At 35.3% G+C, this 20323-nt stretch overlaps 1 protein-coding gene across 2 annotated transcripts in view; it reads right to left on the minus strand.

The window, feature by feature from the left end:
- Nucleotides 1–597: 597 nt before the first annotated feature.
- The window catches only part of LOC131525264 (nectin-2-like), a 46949-nt gene continuing 27223 nt past the window's right edge, over nt 598–20323 (minus strand). For both annotated transcript variants that reach the window (XM_058752656.1, XM_058752657.1), the window contains exons 2-5: nt 12846–12981; nt 12586–12643; nt 10997–11098; nt 598–4916 (exon numbers count right to left, since the gene is read on the minus strand). In XM_058752656.1, the coding sequence (XP_058608639.1) occupies nt 4713–4916; nt 10997–11098; nt 12586–12643; nt 12846–12981 (500 nt within the window). In that variant the 3' untranslated portion in view covers nt 598–4712. The remainder of the gene's footprint in view (nt 4917–10996; nt 11099–12585; nt 12644–12845; nt 12982–20323) is intronic.

Below are 20323 nucleotides of genomic sequence, written 5' to 3' on the forward strand. Positions count from 1 at the left end.
TCCGACCTCACAGCCATGAAAAGATCTTATATGGCAGTAAAAGTATTACCACCATCTGTCATTTATGTTAACTTTTGCACAGGTATCAAAGCTATTGAGAGCAAATCATAATTCGCAGGGAGTTTGAGGAAGCTGAGATTTTGTTTTTGCCTAGTCCTTCACTAAAATGTAAGTCTGGGCTGTTTAAGCTGAAATAAACTTGCACTGACTGATCTTAAAATATATCAGTGCCTTTGTTTTGTCTCAAGATGTTTTGTCTCATGTTTATAAAAATTACTTAAATGTCCTAATTGAACTATGGCCTAATCCTGGTTTAGTCTAAGCCCTGTCTGTGAAAAAATTAGTATTTACCTAAAGTCCTGCTCTTAAAGTTTAGGCAGCAGGATGATGTTTGTCTTCAGAGTCTGACATTTTCACAGTTCAGGAGTTAAACCAGATCTTCTGAAGGTCTCTCAGATGGTAAATCAATAAGCGGATGCCAAACACTTTTTTTTGGCATTTGGTAATATCCCACAAACTGCAGTATATTACACTGAGATTTCAGAACAACAATAGTTCTAGATGATATAGAAGACGCCTCACAACATGAGATTTGGCTTATAGTTTATTAGACATCACAATGAACCATAAAACATAGAACAAGTTGCTTATGCATATAAAATAATCCCAGTCGGTAAAGAAATTAGATGCAAAAATGAACATTTGAAATAAAAAGTCACAATTCTCCCCTTTGGGCGGTCTATACAGTCAATGATTTCCTCAGGCAAAACAAATCTGTCAGTAAAATGGCTCAAAACAAAGTAACAAAGGCACATCTGGCTTGACGATGACAGGGCAGCGCGCAAGCGAACACGTGGCAGATGACTTTGAAACTGTCTCTGATATGATTTGTGATAATGAAGTATAGACATATGGCAAATAAAGTGTGTTTGCTTTGCTGGAGAGTACATTTGATGAATGACAAGAGTTGTTCAGTAACCAAAGACTAATTTTAGAGGGCCTCTATTTTGTTAAAAAGATCGTTCATTGGAAAATGGAAATTCTGCCTTAATTTATTCGCCCTTATGTTGCACTAGACATGCATGAATGATTTCTTCTGTTGTTTTGGTCTGCACTGACTTTTCATTTTATGGACAAAAAGAGCTGAAACATTCAAAATATCATCTTTTTATATTTTACAGAAGAAAAATGGCAAGTTTGAACATCACAAGGGTGAGTAAAAGATGACAGAAATGTCATTTTTGGCTAAACAAACCCATTTAACGTTCCAGACTCCTTTGATTGTCTTTAAAAATTCAAAATGGCATTAAAACTTTAATATTATTTAAAACTCTACATAATGCATACTGTATATAAGTATTCGAAAATACTGAAACTTAAATAAAACATGTCATTGAAAAAAATGAAATCACAGTTTAAAACACAAAAACCCTTATGGATGAATGTATAACATACAGTGATTGTCTAATACTGCACCATTTTAGCGAATGACGGTTGCGTGAAGACGGCCCGTTTGCGCGTGAGAATAACATAAGCGAACCCCAAATCTCATGCAGCATGCAGACGTACATTCCCTTTATCAGAAACAGTGACGAGACCACAACTCAGCTAAACCGAGACGACAGGTGAAAGATTGTCGTGTCATGTCGAGAATAAACGTTTTGCGAGAATCTGTAATTTTCTGCGATGTCCAACAGGCCAGAAGATCAGGCGGCGAATGTGATCGATGGCTAATCAAGAACGAGGAGGGCTTGTTAATTCATCTAGGTGAACTGTACTGTCCATCCATCGATCGGTCTGTGTTTGTCATGGCGCCTGCTCATCCATTCGCCCATCTAAAGATCCTGCATTTTATGTGCTTTGTGAATGTGCAGGCTTCCGCTCCAGGTGACCGACCGTTAAAAAAGCTGTTCGTTCGTTCCATTTATCACTTCTGTAACCTGTTAGCGAGTCTTTAGTTCGTTGCATCACTATGGTTTTGATATGAGGTCTTTGGCACAATTACAACAATGTATTCAGACACTATGACACAATGATCTATCGACAGCTTTAAGTGGATGTGCAAAGATTACATTCAAGAGTGAAAGACATGAACCGTTATGGAATTAGTTGCCATGCCATCCAAGAACCAGCGAAAAGGCCAGTAAAGAAAAAGACGACCATTTCATAAGCTTCTTCTGTTTCTCATCTGTCTCTTAAAGGAATAGCTCATCCAAAAATTAACTCACTCTTATGTCTTTCAAAAGTCATATGACATTCTTTGTCCGTGGAACACAAAAGCACATACAGTGAAAGTGACAAAACCAGCAGGATTTTCAGTGAATATTTATTACAGTTCAGTCTGTCAGTAAAGAATGAACATTCTTCAAAACATCTCCTTTTGTGTTCCACATGAACTAAATCATTTGGATTTGTAACAATATAAGTGAGTTTTGAGTGAACTGTTCCTTTAAGAAGGAGGTGTGAATTTTCTCCAATTCTTACAGTCAAAACTGACACTTCTTTTCGAGAAAAACGGAAAAAAATAAGAGAGCAATAATGATAATGTTTGGCTAAACAGACATGACTGAAGCGCTGTGGCCAAGAAGAAATCAGTGATACACAGTGCATCTGAATATTATTAAAGACCACGTAGAATCAAAATCAGATTTTTCTGGCTTTCAATTCATGCCTGTTGACTTTGAAGCTAATTATGATTATTAAAATTTTTTGACAGAAATCTCTTATCTTCAGCAAGGCTCCATTTATTTATTTATTTATCAAAAATACAGTAAAAATAGGAATACTGTGAAATATTATTACAATGTCAAATAAGTGTTTCCAGTTGTAATATATTTTAAAATGTAATTTATTCCTGTGATGCGCAGCTGAATTTTCAGCTTCATTACTCCAGTCTTCAGTGTCTCATGATCCTTCTGAAATCATTCTAATATGCTGATTTGCAGCTTAATTATTATTGGTGCTCAATTATTAATAACAGTTCTTATTATAATAAATGTTGTAAAAAAAAGTTGTGTGGAAACCATCATACATTTTTCAGGATTATTTAATAAATAGAAAGTTCACTGAATAGCATTTATTTGAAATATATACTTTTTTGTAGCATTATAAATCTTTCGAATGGTAATTTATTACAGTTTCTGTAAAAAAAAAAAAAAAAAAAAAAAAATTAAGCAGCAAATAGTTTTCAATGTTTTTTTAGCATATTAGAATGATTTCTGAAGGATCATGTGACACTAAAGAATGATGCTGAAAATTCAGCTTTGCATCACAGGAATAAATTACATGTTAGTATATATTAAAATAGGAAACTTACTTTAAATTGTAATAATATTCCACAATATTACTGTTTTACTGCACTAAAAAGTTTTGAATGAGAATGTCCCGCCCACAATACAACCAGCCTTGACTAGTAACAATTCACCTGATGTAACTAAATCCCACTGACTGTTTTAAAACAGACTTGATCTTTTATGATTTTGACCTTCTAAAATGAAGTTTCAATAGGAAATATGTCAATTCAGAAGAAAACTGTGCACGTTGAGAGATTTCACAAGGTCTTTAACATGAACGTTTAGCATCAGAAGGCAGAAAATGAAACTCTTGCCAAACATCCCATCCCCTTCAACATCTCTATATGCATATTGTGCTTCTCATGGCCAGGAAATAGGGGAGTGAGGAAAGGTTGCGACCGGTGCCCACTGTTTTTAGGAAAGCAACCAATCATGCCATGCAGATTATACAGTAACAAAATCCACACGAATCAATAAGTAAAACATCAGCATACGACTTTAGTAATACCCGTTAAAAGAAAGTTTCAGAAAGTGTACACTTTTTCATGTTGCACCCCACTAGAGTTTTTGGATTTCTTTGCATTTTTCCTTTTTTGTTTTGTTTTATTTTTTTTTTACGCATATTAGACTGGCTATATATATTATTTACAGAACTTATTTGGTACTTTTCAAAAACAATGAACACACCAAACAACCAAAGAAACAAAAATAAGAAAATAATGCATACATCTGTTTTTAGGTGATATAATCGATCAAAATGACATCAAATATAAAATATAAAAATACATTTTTGCTATATGTAAAATACATTGCATATACCACAAGACTTTTTCCCTCATCACAGAAGTTAATGCACGAAACCGACGAAAGCTAAAGCTTAGAAGAGCACTACACCGAGATTGCAAAATAAAAAATACAGATCATAAAACATAAGCAACGTTTGACAGTATATGCAGTGTATTTTAAAATACTGAAAGCAAATTCTTATATTTAGACCTTTGAGGAAAATTAAATGTTTTCTGACTGTGTTTGCCGTGTATGTTTTTCACGTAACCAGGATTAAAATATATGTAACATGGTAGCCCAAAAGTGAATAATGACCAATTCTCATGGTTTTGTTTCACCATTAATTGCTAATCAAAGTTTGCTTGATTAAAAGTACTAAGAACTTGTTGTCATACATTATCAAATATCCAAAATCCGATCTGGTCCAAAAGGTATGAATGTTTTATGGACCATCCGTAAAACCATGAGAATAGGTTAAAAGGTCAGTTAGCCACGCGTGAAAGAAATGTCACAGGTTGTGTGATTTTGGATGCGTTTGTGCCCGAGCCGTGGACTATAGCCGGCTGTGCTGTAACGGGTGTCCGCTGCTGGGCAGGAGGGTGGCAGTGCAAACCGCAGGCATAGCCTACGTCTTTAGACCAACATGGCCTTGGACACGAAACTTTCTTCACGGGCTACGCTAGTATAGTCAGCTTCGACGTCATTCTGGTCAGCTGGTTCGTACGGTGGAAGGGTCTCGTCGGTTGTGTTGTCCTTTTCGGGAGGGTGTCCTGAGCCGTCCCAGACAGTGGGGGTACCGCCGTTAGCTGGAGGGCCGGTGTTGTCATCATCCAGATCCTGAAGCACACACAAGTTAAAGCATGATTTGAGCTCAATTAAATTCAGAGACCTGTGAGTGTAGTTTTTAGGAGTGTAGTTTTTTAATTACCCATAAATATATGTGCATATGTATTTCTATAACTTAATTTGTAAATAAATAGTGTATATAATATAAAACATTATTATAACAATATATTTTTATTAAAATAAAAACTATGCATAATTCATATTTATGAATAAATTTAAAAATCATTTTAAAATTAAACAATGTTACAAGATTCATATATAATAAGTGAGTATATATCGTTAATAATATTATAAGATTATTATAAATACATAAATACGTTAAAATTATAGCGTAAAATACATAACTCATTTATAAATACTAAAATATATACTAGTAATATGTTGAGATAAAATATATAATATATTTTAATAATAATAATAAATCGTTTTTTAATGGTTTTTAATAAATAAATGTTGCATTAGTTGGAATCTGTAAAGGTTAAAGCATGATACATAATTCATATGTATGAATACAAATAATAAAATATTTTAATATTATATAAAAACATTAAAGGGGGTCATATGACGTGATTTCGTGTTTTCCTTTGTCTTTGGTGTGTTGCAAGCTGTATAAGATCTATAAAGTCTCAAATCTCAAACCCAAAGAGATATTCTTTCTAAAAGTTAAGACTCATCCACGCCCCCAGAAATCTACGTCACTGTGTTGGAGGATTTGCATAACACCGCCCAAATGTAAACGCAAAGAAAGAAGAGTAACGTTTATTCTCGCTGTAGTATTGTTGCTGCCACCATGTCGTGGAGACGCAGTGTGTTTCCAAATATGGTGTAACATTTCAATTACACGCTTCAGGTATTCGTCCAATCACAACGCAGTGGATAGCTGGCCAATCAGAGCACACCGCGCTTTTCAGAGCGATGAGCTTTGTAAAAATCGACGTTGCATTACACAAAATAATGTTCTTTTTAGCAACGTCATATGACCCCTTTAATGTAATAATATTAAACTTAATGTTATACATAATTCATACATAATAAATAAATATATGTTTAATAATATTCAAATATAACAAGATTCATATTTATAAATAAATAAATAATGTTGCATTTGTTCAAATCTGTAGAGTGTAAAGTTATTTAAATGCATAATACTTAGAAAATAAGGATAATGAATGAACGAATTAAAACCAATGAATCACATTTCTCGTAAATTAATTTCAGACAGCTCCTCTGATCATAAGAGCAGTGATGTAGTCTTGTCACGACACACACGTCCAGTTCAGACACATGTAACAAGCTGCACGTACACACATTCACAATTCATTACAATCACTGAGGTGCTACTAATGCTAATTTAATAGTTCCTCAATCGGTCATTAAGCATCAGTATAATAGCTGAAGAACAGAGGCGCACATTCTTATTTATTAGAGTTAATTGATACCGAATGAAGATTCAGCAGATAAAACGGTTTGATAGAACACTTCACCTCCTGACTCACAGTGAGCCCAAATTTAATTTAAAAGTGCTTATATAGTGTGATGTTTATCTTGTGTGTGTGTGTGTGTTTCTGTCTGAGCGATGAAGCAAAAGTTGGTTTCTAATTATGTGAGGCGAATGTTCTTTTTTATTTCTCAGTTATAGGGTGATGCCAGTTTCAGCCCCGGTCATTTAACCTTTTTAGATAGGTCTGGACGAAGAATGGCCTTTATTTTTCTTTGTGATGGTCTTACAAAGAAGGTAATTTCAATTTCACCGATCTAATAACGGTCATTCCAGCGAATTTCTCAGCCTTCAGCTGGGCTATCAGGGATGTGTGCCATTCAGAATGGAAATGATTTACCTGTAAAATTCTTGAATGTAACTTGTGAGGGATTTTTTTTTTACCTTTTAGTAATACATTTCATTTTTCAGTATGAATTACCCAAAAATGTGTGATCATACTATATAGGATTTCTAAATAAATAAAAGTTTGTAGATTTATATGTAATAAACTATATTAATATATTAAAATAAAAACATTTTATCATTCATAATTATAAATTAATTTATAATATTATAATGTAATATTATACTTAACATTTATAAATAAATCTAATACAACATTTTAATATTAAATCTCATAATTTTTATTTATAAATAAACATTATAAAATAAAAATATTATACACAATTCATATTTATGAATATATAAAAAAACATTTTAATATTAAATATGACTATTTATAAATAACTATAAATAATATAAATACTTCATTAAGTAAACTTAACAATATTAAAACATATTAAACTTAATTCATATGATGAATAATACAGAACTTTAATTGTGTGGACGATGTTAGAAATACACTATTTCCAGCACAATACAGAAAAACAAGTCTGTATATATATATATACACACATATACACAGTGGGGCAAATAAAAAAGTATTTAGTCAGCCACCAATTGTGCAAGTTCTCCCACTTAAAAAGATGAGAGAGGCCTGTAAGTTTCATCATAGGTATACCTCAACTATAGGCTGACAAAATGAAATGAAATCCAGAAAATCACATTGTAGGATTTTTAAAGAATTTATTTGCAAATTATGGTGGAAAATAAGTATTTGGTCAATAACAAAATTTCATCTCAATACTTTGTTATATACCCTTTGTTGGCAATGACAGAGGTCAAGCGTTTTCTGTAAGTCTTCACACACTGTTGCTGGTATTTTGGCCCATTCCTCCATGCAGATCTCCTCTAGAGCAGTCATGTTTTGGGGCTGTCGCTGGGCAACACGGACTTTCAACTCCCTCCAAAGATTTTCGATGGGGTTGAGATCTGGAGACTGGCTAGGCCACTCCAGGACCTTGAAATGCTTCACGAAGCCACTCCTTCGTTGCCAGGCGGTGTGTTTGGGATCATTGTCATGCTGAAAGACCCAGCCACGTTTCATCTTCAATGCCCTTGCTGATGGAAGGTGGTTTTCACTCAAAATCTCACGATACATGGCCCCATTCATTCTTTCGTTTACACGGATCAGTCGTCCTGGTCCCTTTGCAGAAAAACAGCCCCAAAGCATGATGTTTCCACCCCCATGCTTCACAGTAGGTATGGTGTTCTTTGGATGCAACTCAGCATTCTTTCTCCTCCAAAACGACAAGTTGAGTTTTTACCAAAAGTTCTATTTTGGTTTCATCTGACCGTATGACATTCTCCCAATCCTCTTCTGGATCATCCAAATGCTCTCTAGCAAACTTCAGACGGGCCCAGACATGTACTGGCTTAAGCAGGGGGACACGTCTGGCACTGCAGGATTTGAGTCCCTGGCGGCGCAGTGTGTTACTGATGGTAGCCTTTGTTACTTTGGTCCCAGCTCTCTGCAGGTCATTCACTAGGTCCCCGTGTGGTTCTGGGATTTTGCTCACAGTTCTTGTGATCATTTTGACCCCACGGGTGAGATCTTCGTGGAGCCCCAGATCGAGGGAGATTATCAGTGGTCTTGTATGTCTTCCATTTTCTAATAATTGCTCCCACAGTTGATTTCTTCACACCAAGCTGCTTACCTATTGCAGATTCAGTCTTCCCAGCCTGGTGCAGGTCTACAATTTTGTTTCTGGTGTCCTTTGACAGCTCTTTGGTCTTGGCCATGGTGGAGTTTGGAGTTGGACTGTTTGAGGTTGTGGACAGGTGTCTTTTATACTGATAACAAGTTCAAACAGATGCCATTAATACAGGTAACAAGTGGAGGACAGAGGAGCCTCTTAAAGAAGAAGTTACAGGTCTGTGAGAGCCAGAAATCTTGCTTGTTTGTAGGTGACCAAATACTTATTTTACCGAGGAATTTACCAATTAATTCTTTAAAAATCCTACAATGTGATTTTCTGGATTTTTTTTTTCTCATTTTGTCTCTCATAGTTGAGGTATACCTATGATGAAAATTACAGGCCTCTCTCATCTTTTTAAGTGGGAGAACTAGCACAATTGGTGGCTGACTAAATACTTTTTTGCCCCACTGTATACCAGTACACACACACACACACACACACACACACACACACAATTCAATTTAAAATGAAAACAAATATTAAAAAAATACAATTAATGAAAACTAACAGTATCTCAGTGATATTAAAATAACACTGACTGGCACCAATGGTAAATATATATATATATATATATATACACACACACACACGTATGTGTGTGAATATGTCTGTATAAATATATTAGTGATATGATTACATATCATGGAAACAATAATCATGATTAATGACATGAATGATGCACACAATTATTCCTTTTATGTGTGCCTGTGTGTAATCTCATTGAAATGAAATAAAATCACTAAATTCTTCCTGTCATTCCAGCTCAACTTCCTTTTGGGGTGTGGCCAACTCAATTTAAATTCACAAATTAAACAGAGCCAATTCTTAAATGCTGAATAATGCCTGCCGATGCAGGCTAAATCACCTAAAACAATAAATGCAGGCACTTATTGAAAGCCCAAACCGAGTCCCCTGGGGATTTGATCACAAAGGTACGTGTCTCAGTCTGGCCTTCATACACAGACCCGCTGTAGTAATTGGCTTTACGGTTATCATAGTTGATGAAATAACCAGCTCATCATATTAATCCACATAAAAGACCCTTTGGCAGTGTTAGCACATGCCTCACATCGCTATGAGTCACTAGCTTTCGCCGTTAGCATACGCATATAAACCGCCTGCTGCAAGACGGGGGTCTTTACTACCCACTGTGATATTGGCATAATATCACAGTACACTGGCATAAATGAACAATATCACACGAGTAGACGTGAGATATGGCTTTATATTGGCATGGCTGTGATTCGGTTGTAGGTATTCACAATGTGCCGATATACAGCCATATCTCACGTCTACTCGAGTGATATTGCATTTATACAACAGTTCGATGGCACGAGTGTGTAAATGCATAAAAAATAACAACAGAGTGTCTTTAAAAGCCATCTTTTGTACAGAATTACTTCGTTCTGCAACGGATTCAAATCTAAAGTTGACAGTTTAACAGCTGAGCCCAAGCCTCCGTTACTAATTCCAAAACGTCACTTTAGAACTAGTAACGAAGGAACGTTGAGTTGCTTCATTAAAAGCTGATTGTATTACTGTATTAAAAGTGGTGTATTATGTACAGTATTATGATAGAGAGATTGACTGAGTGATCATGATTACCTGCATCTGATACAGCATTCATTCTTCAGATCAATCTCATATTCTCCTCATTCCTGATGACAGCATCTTGTCTTGCTCTATCATAATACTGTACATAATACACCACTTTTAATACAGTATATATATATATATATATATATATATATATATATATATATATATATATATATATATATATATATATATATATATATATATATATATATATATATATATATATATATATATATATATATATATATATATATATATACTTTAAATCCTTTAGCGGCTTCTCCCCTGGTTACAAAATTTACTACATTTTTTAATTAGAACTTTCTCTAATCTTGACAAAACATATAATTGGAAAGGTCTGAGTCTCAAGATTCTATATTTGGTGACATATTTTGACATACATGTCATTTTTTGACAAAAATGCATACATTTGTGACAGGAAAATTCATCAATAAAAATAAAATGGAGTTTGGTTGTCAACCAGTGGCTATTTCTAGTATAGCGCTTTACATTTCACAGGAACCTACATTTTTAATGGTATCAACTTCAAATTTGGAACACATCTTAGTTAGGCATATAGCTTTGATTTTATATCAATTTTAGATTCCAAAATATTTTTAGTACAGTACATTTTCTTCACAGTAAATTTAAACTTCCATAACTTTTAACGTTTTCATCTTTTAAAATGCTTTTACTTCAGCAATAATCTGCTGATTGTCTTCTTTTAAGAGCCCGAACTTAGGACTGTCTTCTGAAGTGTTCATGAATTAAGGATAGTTCATTTTCACATCTATGTTTAAAAGGGACCGGATTCAGGAACAGGATTCACAGCTCTTCAAAGTAATGTTTACTCAGCATTGCACATCAAAGTCTGGGAAGGGGGATCTTCTTACCGTAACAGGCTCGGCAGAGTTGGTTTCGTAGTAGCTTGTCTCGTAGTTGCTGAGCAGCTGAGTTTCTGTGATGGTTGTGGTCTTGTCTTGTGGTTTATTCAGCTGTGAGAAACAAACACATGAAATTATGATTTCAACATGCACACTTTAGGAGTTGGTTGTGGATCAGAGGAATAGTTCTTGCCTTTAAGGGATTTTTTGTCATTTACTCATCCTTAAGTCACTCCAAAGTGTTTTGATGAACGATGGGGAAAAAAAACAAAACACCAAACCTTCATTGTTTGGGCAAAAACTCTATCTTATGTATTCCACAGAGGAAAGTTAGCCACACAGGTTTGACGGAACATGAGGTTGAGTAAATGACAGAAATATCAAGTGTTTGAAATTTCAAAAGTTAGAATCTTGTTCAACTACCAACTTTTTAAGTCTTTTCTGCTTACCAAGGCTGCATTTATTTGATTAAAATATACAGTAAAAAAACTGTAATATTATTCAATTTTAAAATAACAGTTTTCTATTTTAAAATATTATAAAATAATTTATTTCTTTGATGCAAAGCTGAATTTTCAGCATCATTACTCCAGTCTTCAGTGTCACATGAACCTTCAAAAATCATTCTAATATGCTGATTTGCTGCTCAAGAAACATTTCTTATTATTATTATCAGCAGCTTAATATTTGTGTAAAAATATATATATATTTTTTGGGATTTATGATTAATAAAATATTCGAAAGAATGATTATTAATTAAAAGTTATTAATTAATAACTTTTAATTAATTTAATGCATCCTTGCTTATAATTCAAATAAAGGAAAAATCTTTTTGACCCAAGTCTTTTGGACGGTTATGTATTTCAGAAAAAAAAAGCAAATCATAAAGTTTTTAACTTGTCAAAGGCAGTATTTAGAGTAAAATAACCTCTTAATGCTTATCATAATCTTACTGCTGCTGCTATTTTCAGCAAACATGAACAGAGATCTCATAATCACATATTTTAGGGGTGCTGACAGCTGAATTAATCACAGATTTTTAGGGCAGCCAAGATGAAAGATGCCTATGATGTACGCGTTCATTTGCCTGTGCGCACACACACACAAACATGTATGCGCACACAAATTTAGCTCCACCCACACGTTCTACATTAAGCTTCAATCAATACACATTACCCCAATGTTAACCCTTTCTTTCTTGACTGTGGCCCGAGGGCAGCATTAGGAATTCTCATTCTCTTCGCTCCGTTTGTACTTCACAATACAAATTTGTTTCAAATGCAGTCCAGTACCAACCGAGTGAACAGGAAATAATCATTAACCAGAGAAAAATGCAATTATCCTATTCTGAGCAATACGAATTTCCTCCCCATCCCAGAACTAAGCTTGTTCTTCAAAGGTTTGAATTCAAAGATCTATTTTATGGTGGTTTATGCATATGCGTCTTTTCACCAGCTCTGTTTTAATTGCGGCGTATAGCCTGGAGAATTGTAAGTAATCTCAACATTGTATAATGAAGAAAGCTCAATACGTCGGAGTTGAAAGAGAATGTCAGATGTGAGCGCTGAGAGGTGACTGATGGAGAAAAGTCCGCTCACCATTTCTGTCGAGCTGCCAGACTTCATCGGAGGAGGCGGCTTGTGTTTGGGGGGGCCTCTGGAAAGGAGATACAACGGGATGTTTAGCTGTTACCGTGGTGCGCATGCATGCTATACCGTGAACGCACCAATTAAGATGCATTGAGAATGAAAGGCACAAAAATAGCTTGGATGTTCCAGCCAGGAGAGAAAGAGAGAGCAGAAAATGGATGTTTGACATGAATGTGTGATTGTGTTTGTGGGTGCGTGTTCACACTCACTCTCCGTTCTCCATGCTCTGCCGGCGTTTGTGGTACATGGCCACACCAGCGCCGATCAAACACAAGATGATTATGGCAGCAATGATTCCCCCGACAACTGGCCCCATGCTGCTGGTTGGTGCTGGTAAAGGTTGATCTGAAACAAGCAACACATACAACCATATTTGTGGGTTTTCTGTTCTCTGAAAGTACAAACCACTTGTGCAACCAGATATATGAGAATGACGACTTGTGAAAAGTTGCATTTACCAATGTTTCTTTAGTTTCTCTCTCTCTCTCTCTCTCTCTCTCTCTCTCTCTCTATCTATCTATCTATATCTATTAGGGATGGGACGATACACCTACCTCCCGATTCGATACTAGGGTGCCGATACGATATGCATCGCGATTTTATTGTTTTTTGTAAATTGTAAATTAACTCTAGACCATGGGAAAAACTTGAATGATACACTTAATATACAGAATGTCACAATATAAAAAAAACCCACACATCTTAGCAGTCATTATTGCAATTCGATATTACAATATATTGTGATTTTTGTTTTCTTATTAAAGACTAGACAATGGAAAATAGTTTATTATACCCTTAAAAGAGACTGTATATGATGAATCATATTAACAAAAACAATGCATCACATCCTTCTAAACTTTTATTTCAAGAGCATACACATACACAGTGCATATTTAAAGTACCTTAAACCATGAAACTTTAAAGTACCAAAACCCTGAACTTGCACATGAATATAATAGTTAAATGTTCAACAAAATGAGTAGAAAAAATACTTAATAAAATAAAAAATAAACCGATTCTGAGGTAAACCAATCGATTTTTAAATCGTTTTAAAAAGAATCGCGACAGTTAGGTGAATCTATTTTTTTCTCCCACCCTTAGTTCATATCCAGTTGTGTGTTATTCAGAATTGAATTGAGGACTGAAATCAGGAAGTTTTGAATCGTGGTAGCAAATATGATGAAGAATTAAAATAAACAAAACTTTTTAACTACAAAGCCAAAGTTTCTCAAGACAAACTATGAAAATTAGGATAGATAGAATGAAAGATGATGGAATGATAGGTAGAACAATAGATCCATACAACAACAGACAAACTGATAGAATGAACAAACGATATATAGATAGATTTATCTCATCTGGTTCCATTTATTTCAGACATCATCAGAACCACACAGAGAACTTCACAGAATTGTCCACACCCCCAGTGTTTATTTAGCTAATTGAATTATTCTTCCAGCCACCAATAACACTCTAGTACTCTCAGCCTCATTTAACATTTTACTATGTTTAAATATGCAGATTTTCTCCCATCAAAATCAGCACAGAAAATACAAATAAATTGTGCATATCTGCGCCTGGACATAGCCGAGTGTTTACAGTGATTACACATATAAAGATGTTGAGCGGGTCACACAGCTGCTGGTCAGCATCACACGGATCATTTCAGTAGCACTGTTCGATCCGCTTTTGGAGCATTTGGTTTCTCAAACAGCTGGTAACTACATAAAACAGGCTGTGTGACTATGACGAAGGATTACTGTAATAGGTTTATGTTGTTTGACATGCAGAGGCAGCGGATTTTAACATTTCTAAAATAAATACATATAAAATCAAGCGCTCTTGCTCTTATCTCTCACCAATGGTAACAAACGTGCTCCCATGATTCACACACAGGCATTTCCAGGTTCACTGAACACCAATGAGGATTTTAGACCCAATCTCACTATATAAAAATATCAAATCTGAATTCTGAGGAAAATCAGATAAGTGTTCATAGCAGGGAATGCACTGTAGATTGCAATTCTTCATCCTGTTTGTGCAAATTCAGAAACTAAATTTAAATTACGGTAGCAAACATAATGAATGATTGCAGTTCAAGTTTGAATATAAGGAAGTACAATAAAATTAATTCAAAAACAATTTTTTATCTAGAAAAGCAAAGTTTGTCAAGACAAAGTATATACAGTATATGAACTCGACAAAGTCTTGGTTGACAGTTTTATAGGCCTTGAGAATGAAAGATTCAGTGCTGACTTGTGCTGGTAAAGGTTGATTTGAAACAATAAGCAAGAGGCACTAAAAATAATCATTGTAGGTTTTTTGTCCTCTAAATGTGAGTGACCAGACATATGAGAATGAAAACTTTGATTTACACTGCAAAACCTAACAAGTTTTCCCCATCTGTTCATATTTATTTAAGACGTAGTGAGGCCCACACAGAGAACTTCACAGAACTGGCCCATCATGATAGATCAATAGACAGACAGAACGACAGACAGATAGATAGATAGATAGACAGACATATCTCTTCTGTGGAAAGAATGCATTACCTGTGTTAAACTGTCATTCCTTTCATTCCAATTCAACTTCCTGTGGAATGTGGCCATTTCAATTAAAATTCCAACTGATGAGTTGAAATTTAGAATTTTGCACAACTCTGGTCTGGATTTAGGTCGGATGACCACATGCCAGATACCAGCTGCACTTCGTTTAAAACCACATTTGAAAGTGGCCCAAATTGGGTGTGGACAGAGATATTTATACATTATTTTTGTTTTTTTCTTTCTGTTCCAACATCATTGTGATGTCCACCTTTAGCGCCCCGGACCAGTAAACCCCTTTGAGAACTAATACACCACTCCTTATCTTTGCCTTTGCAGTTAGACATTTAAAGCTGGAGTGATAAGGTTCTTTGTAGTGCGGCTCAGTTTGATGAGGTATTCACAGGCAAAGCTTGCTAAGACTTGCTGCTGGGGTGGGTATGCTAAAATTAGTAAGTCCCACTGCTCTCAGAGCGACTGATGAGACAGAAGGGAGAGAGAGAGAGAGAGAGAGAGAGAGAGAGAGAGGGGCGAGTGAGACGGAGAAAGATAGACGAGGGGGACTGCCATCACCAAACCTTTTTATTGAAACTTTGTCCATTGTCTTGCCAATAAAATGCTCTTGAAATGAGGCATGACGATTGGGAGTGATAAGAAAGGACAGGAAGATTGAGTGTGTTTGGATGGAAATGACAGTGCAGTACTGCTGCTGTCCACCAGGCCATTTCTAATGCACGTTTGATCTGCAAAGTCACAATGGTGATCTTTCTGTGAATTTCAGCTTATTTTGGAGGGATCAGATTAACTCTGTTTCCAGTGCTTGTAAAGAAACAGATGTGTTCATCGCATGCACACACGCACACACTTCAACATGTAGTCACACATACATTTCTAATATGAAACAGATTCTTGATGAAACCGGGCAGTGAGCCACAGTAACACATGAAAGCTCTCACATGGAGAACTTGAAGGGGGGCGAAAAACAGTATTGGACACTCTTAAAAACACCAGTATTTCAACAGCAGGATTGAGCTAGAGAGATCAGACGAACAAACAAACAAACAAAAAAATTATACAAAAACTCTTTATTTGATAAAAGCTGATAGCCACACAGCATGAGACCTTCAGCAATCGTTTTAACCGTGCTGTGTTAAACAAGAGCATTTGTTATCAATGTTCTAGCGAGCGAGAGGGTTTTGCTCTGTGTGTGTGCATATATCAGTGGGGTTTATTGCATAGATCAGGCAACCTAAAACAAATCTAAACAAATGTGTCTAAACAAAGAGCTGTTGTATATCGTGCAATCCTGAAAATATATTGCAATCAGCTGCACGCTGTTCCTCAAGTCGTCTGCTCGCGTCTTAGACTAGATACTAATTTGTCTCTCATGTTTCCTCTATTGGTTGGTTCTTACATTTGCAGTGCATTTATTTGGCCTGGGTACATTTTGGGTCGTAGCTTGTGCTGTGTGGCTCGCTTGTTTGTTGAATATCTCAACAAACGACTTACAGTTAAATGAGAAACATCAAGGGCAGGAAGAGAAAATTAAAATCCTTGAAATTTTATTAGAATGAAGGCAAAACAAAAACAAAAAGACCAAAAAAGAAAAAAGTGCAAGCAGCAAATTTCTGGAGGAACTGCTAATTTTGAGTTTAGCTCATGCTGCTGTGTTTATTTCATTTCAGTAGAGTCTCTAAACAAACAACTTGCAATTTAATATGAAATATTTACATTCATATTGCAATTTTATGTTTTTGCTGTCCCACTTTTTCTATCCGAGTAGTTTCTCAACAAACCATAAAATGCTGAACATGAAGGAGGAACTTCAGAAATCCCTGAGTATATCATCTGTATTGCAATCTTGTTAGATTAATAAATAAATAAATGAAACAAATAAAATTATAGAGATAACAAAATAGAGGCAGAACGAAAGATAGAACAGACAGACAGACACAAATAGATAGATAGATAGATAGATAGATAGATAGATAGATAGATAGATAGATAGATAGATAGATAGATAGATAGATAGATAGATAGATAGATAGATAGATAGATAGAGTGTTGAGTGAAGATGTTTGAAACTGCTGATTTTGAGTCATATCGAGCTGCTGTATTTACTTTGTCTCTAAAAAGCGTCTTGTAATTAACAGGGGAACTGTGAGGGCGGGGGAGGAGCTTCGGAAATCCTTGACTGAATAATCCCTATTACAATTTTATTAGAATGAAGGCTCTAAGAAAAAAATAGACTGCCACCAGCAAATTACTGCTGAAAGTGCTGCTCCTGCTGATGCACTCGCATCTGTTTGAGAGGAACTTCTTAAAAGTCACTGAGTGCATCATCAATATTGCAATTTTATTAGAACGAAGTCTGAGGAAAACAAACTAGACCGTGACCAGCAATAAACTACAATTTCTTGTGAATCCATTATTATAAGAATGAGGAATGTCAGAGAGGGAGAAGATGAATAAAGTGAGACAATGGAACGACAAAAAGAAATAAAACAGGCAGACTTGGACATTTTTTAAAAGTCTGTCGATTTCCAGGAACGCAGTGAGATGTCGAGCACGAGAACGAACAACAGCTCCGCATTGCACTGCATCACTGGAACACACAATCAACTAAACTGTCAGTTCTCTTCCTACTTTTCTGTTAATCTCTCAAAAACTTTCAACACCTTCATGTTTCTGCTACATGGCCTTTTCCTAGCGATGTCACCCAAGGCCGGCGATCTCTGCTTGTGTAGGAGGAAATTAAAACATACACACAAGTGTAAGAGGTGGGTGGACATTTTGGAGGGACTGACAAAAGACTCATTGTTGAAATAATAATAATTATCAGCAGCAGCTTGACTTCTGATTCATCCCATTATCGCCCATATTCTTTCAGCATTCCACCACTATACTTAGCCGCCAGACTTGGAAACAGAGAGAGAATTAGAAAGAGAGAGAGAGAGGTTGTGCTGTGCTGAGCTGCCCTTAAAAGCTTTATAAAGATCATGATAATTGAGACGTGCAGTCTGAAATCTGTCCAGATGCAGAAAAACAGCCCTGCTCAGTCCACTGCGGCCACTTCTTAATGCCACAAAGAGGATTACAAGTATATACACACACACACACACGTTTGTTTTTATGAAAAGTGGGGACATCCCATAGGCGTAATGGTTTTTATACTGTACTGTATGTGCTATTGCCCTACACCAACCCTACACCTAACCCTACCCCTTACAGGAAACTTTGTGCTATTTCGGATTTTCAGTACACTCCATTCTGTGTGATTCATAAGCGTTTTGAAAAGTGGGGACATGGGGTAATGTCCTGAAAAGTCACCTTCTCCTTGTAATACCCGTCATATTCCTTGTCATTATACAAATTTATGTCCTCATTTGTCACAAAAATGCGTGAACACACACACACGCACACACACACACAGTGTTTTTGCTAACCCCTGCTCCTATTTTGGTGAGCTGCTAGATTTCTGCCTTTGCCTCACCTTCACTTTACACCAATCCAATTTGCATACTCATCTGTGATTTGTTCCCGCTCTTATAGATAATGTTTTGATTGGCTGTGGGGTTTGAGACTGGATTTGCTTAACAACTATCACAGACTGGTGTATATAAACAAAGAAGGTATAAACAAAGTGAAAGAAAATGCGCTACCATCCAAAATGTGTTTAAAAGAAGCTCTGTTCACCAAGGCTGCATTTATTTGATAAAAAATACAGTAAAAATTGTAACACTTTACAATAAGGTCCTATTAATAATGCATTAACTAATGATGCACAGTACAATTGGGGCAGTATTTATTCATCTTATTAAAAATACAACTGATCATGTTAGCTCTGGCTGTATGATATTAACAGATACAACTTTGAATACTGTGTTAGTAAATACTGAAATTAGAACAAACTAAGATTAACAAATGCTTTAGAATTATTTTTCATGCTTAATTTATTTTTTCAAGATAGTTAACTAATGCGTACTAATGGAAACTTATTGTAAAGCGTTACTGAAAAACAGAACCATTGTAAAATATCACATATTACATAGCAAGTTAATATCAGAGATATATTATAGTTTTTAATAATATTTATTCATGTTAAAGTTTTAGTAATTCTGTTGCATGTTTTTGCCATTGAAAATGTCTGTATAGTATTCATTAATTTTTATTTCAGTTTTAGTTTTTGAAATGAAAATGGGAAACGTCGAGATAAAATAAGTTTGTTTTCATATTTTATTTTATTTCATTTAAAGTTACAGTAACAAAAATTGTTTCATGGTTTTAGGTTTTGTTTTCGTTTATTAAAACTTTTATAAAACTAATTGAATGCTTAGTATTTTTGTGGAATCTATGATTTTTATTTTTCAGGATTCTTTGATGAATAGAAAGTTCAAAAGAACAGCATTTTATTTGAAATATAAATATTTTGTAACATTATAAACGTCTTTACTGCCCCTTTTGATCAATTTAATGCATCCTTGCTGAATACAAGTATTAATTTCTTTTTTAAAAATCTTACCGACCACAAACTTTTGACAGGTAGTTGAAGTGGCTAAACAGTTTTTTACTTTAAGTTTGCTTAAAAAAAAACTCAGATTTCCATTCGAACCTGTACATGGAATGACATACATCCTTTGGTAATAATTACTTATGTTGTTTGGAAACCTAATCCAATCCCTTACATGTCTAAAACATTTTCTTTCCCTCACTCTCTGACAGCAAGTTGAGGAACAGTCTTTTCTGAGGAGCAGCATATTCTGCAAAAAGCGTTTGTTCAATTCGCTCCATATTTGATCCATCTGCCAGCCCTACTCAACGGATTAAAGGCACGTCTATCATGCGGCGTTTCTGCAAAACTCCCTCCGTCACTCTTTCTCTTCCTCACACTCGTAAGTGCATTTCTCTCTCTTCAAATAAAACAGTAGGATTGATTCTTTTCCCATAATAGCCTGGGTGAAGTGAACTAACTGAATGGGGGGGGAACCTATTTTTTCAGGGACAGGAGAGAACAATTCCAAGCTAAAATCAGTTTGATACAGGCCAATCACTGGAAATTGCCTTCATTGAGTTGCCTGAATGAAAAGCATGTAGTAGAAGAACGGATTCAAACGTAGCTCGTTCAGAACCCATCGCAGCCAAAA

This window comes from Onychostoma macrolepis, chromosome 19, assembly GCF_012432095.1.
Source record: "Onychostoma macrolepis isolate SWU-2019 chromosome 19, ASM1243209v1, whole genome shotgun sequence".
Classification (NCBI taxonomy): Eukaryota; Metazoa; Chordata; class Actinopteri; order Cypriniformes; family Cyprinidae; genus Onychostoma; species Onychostoma macrolepis.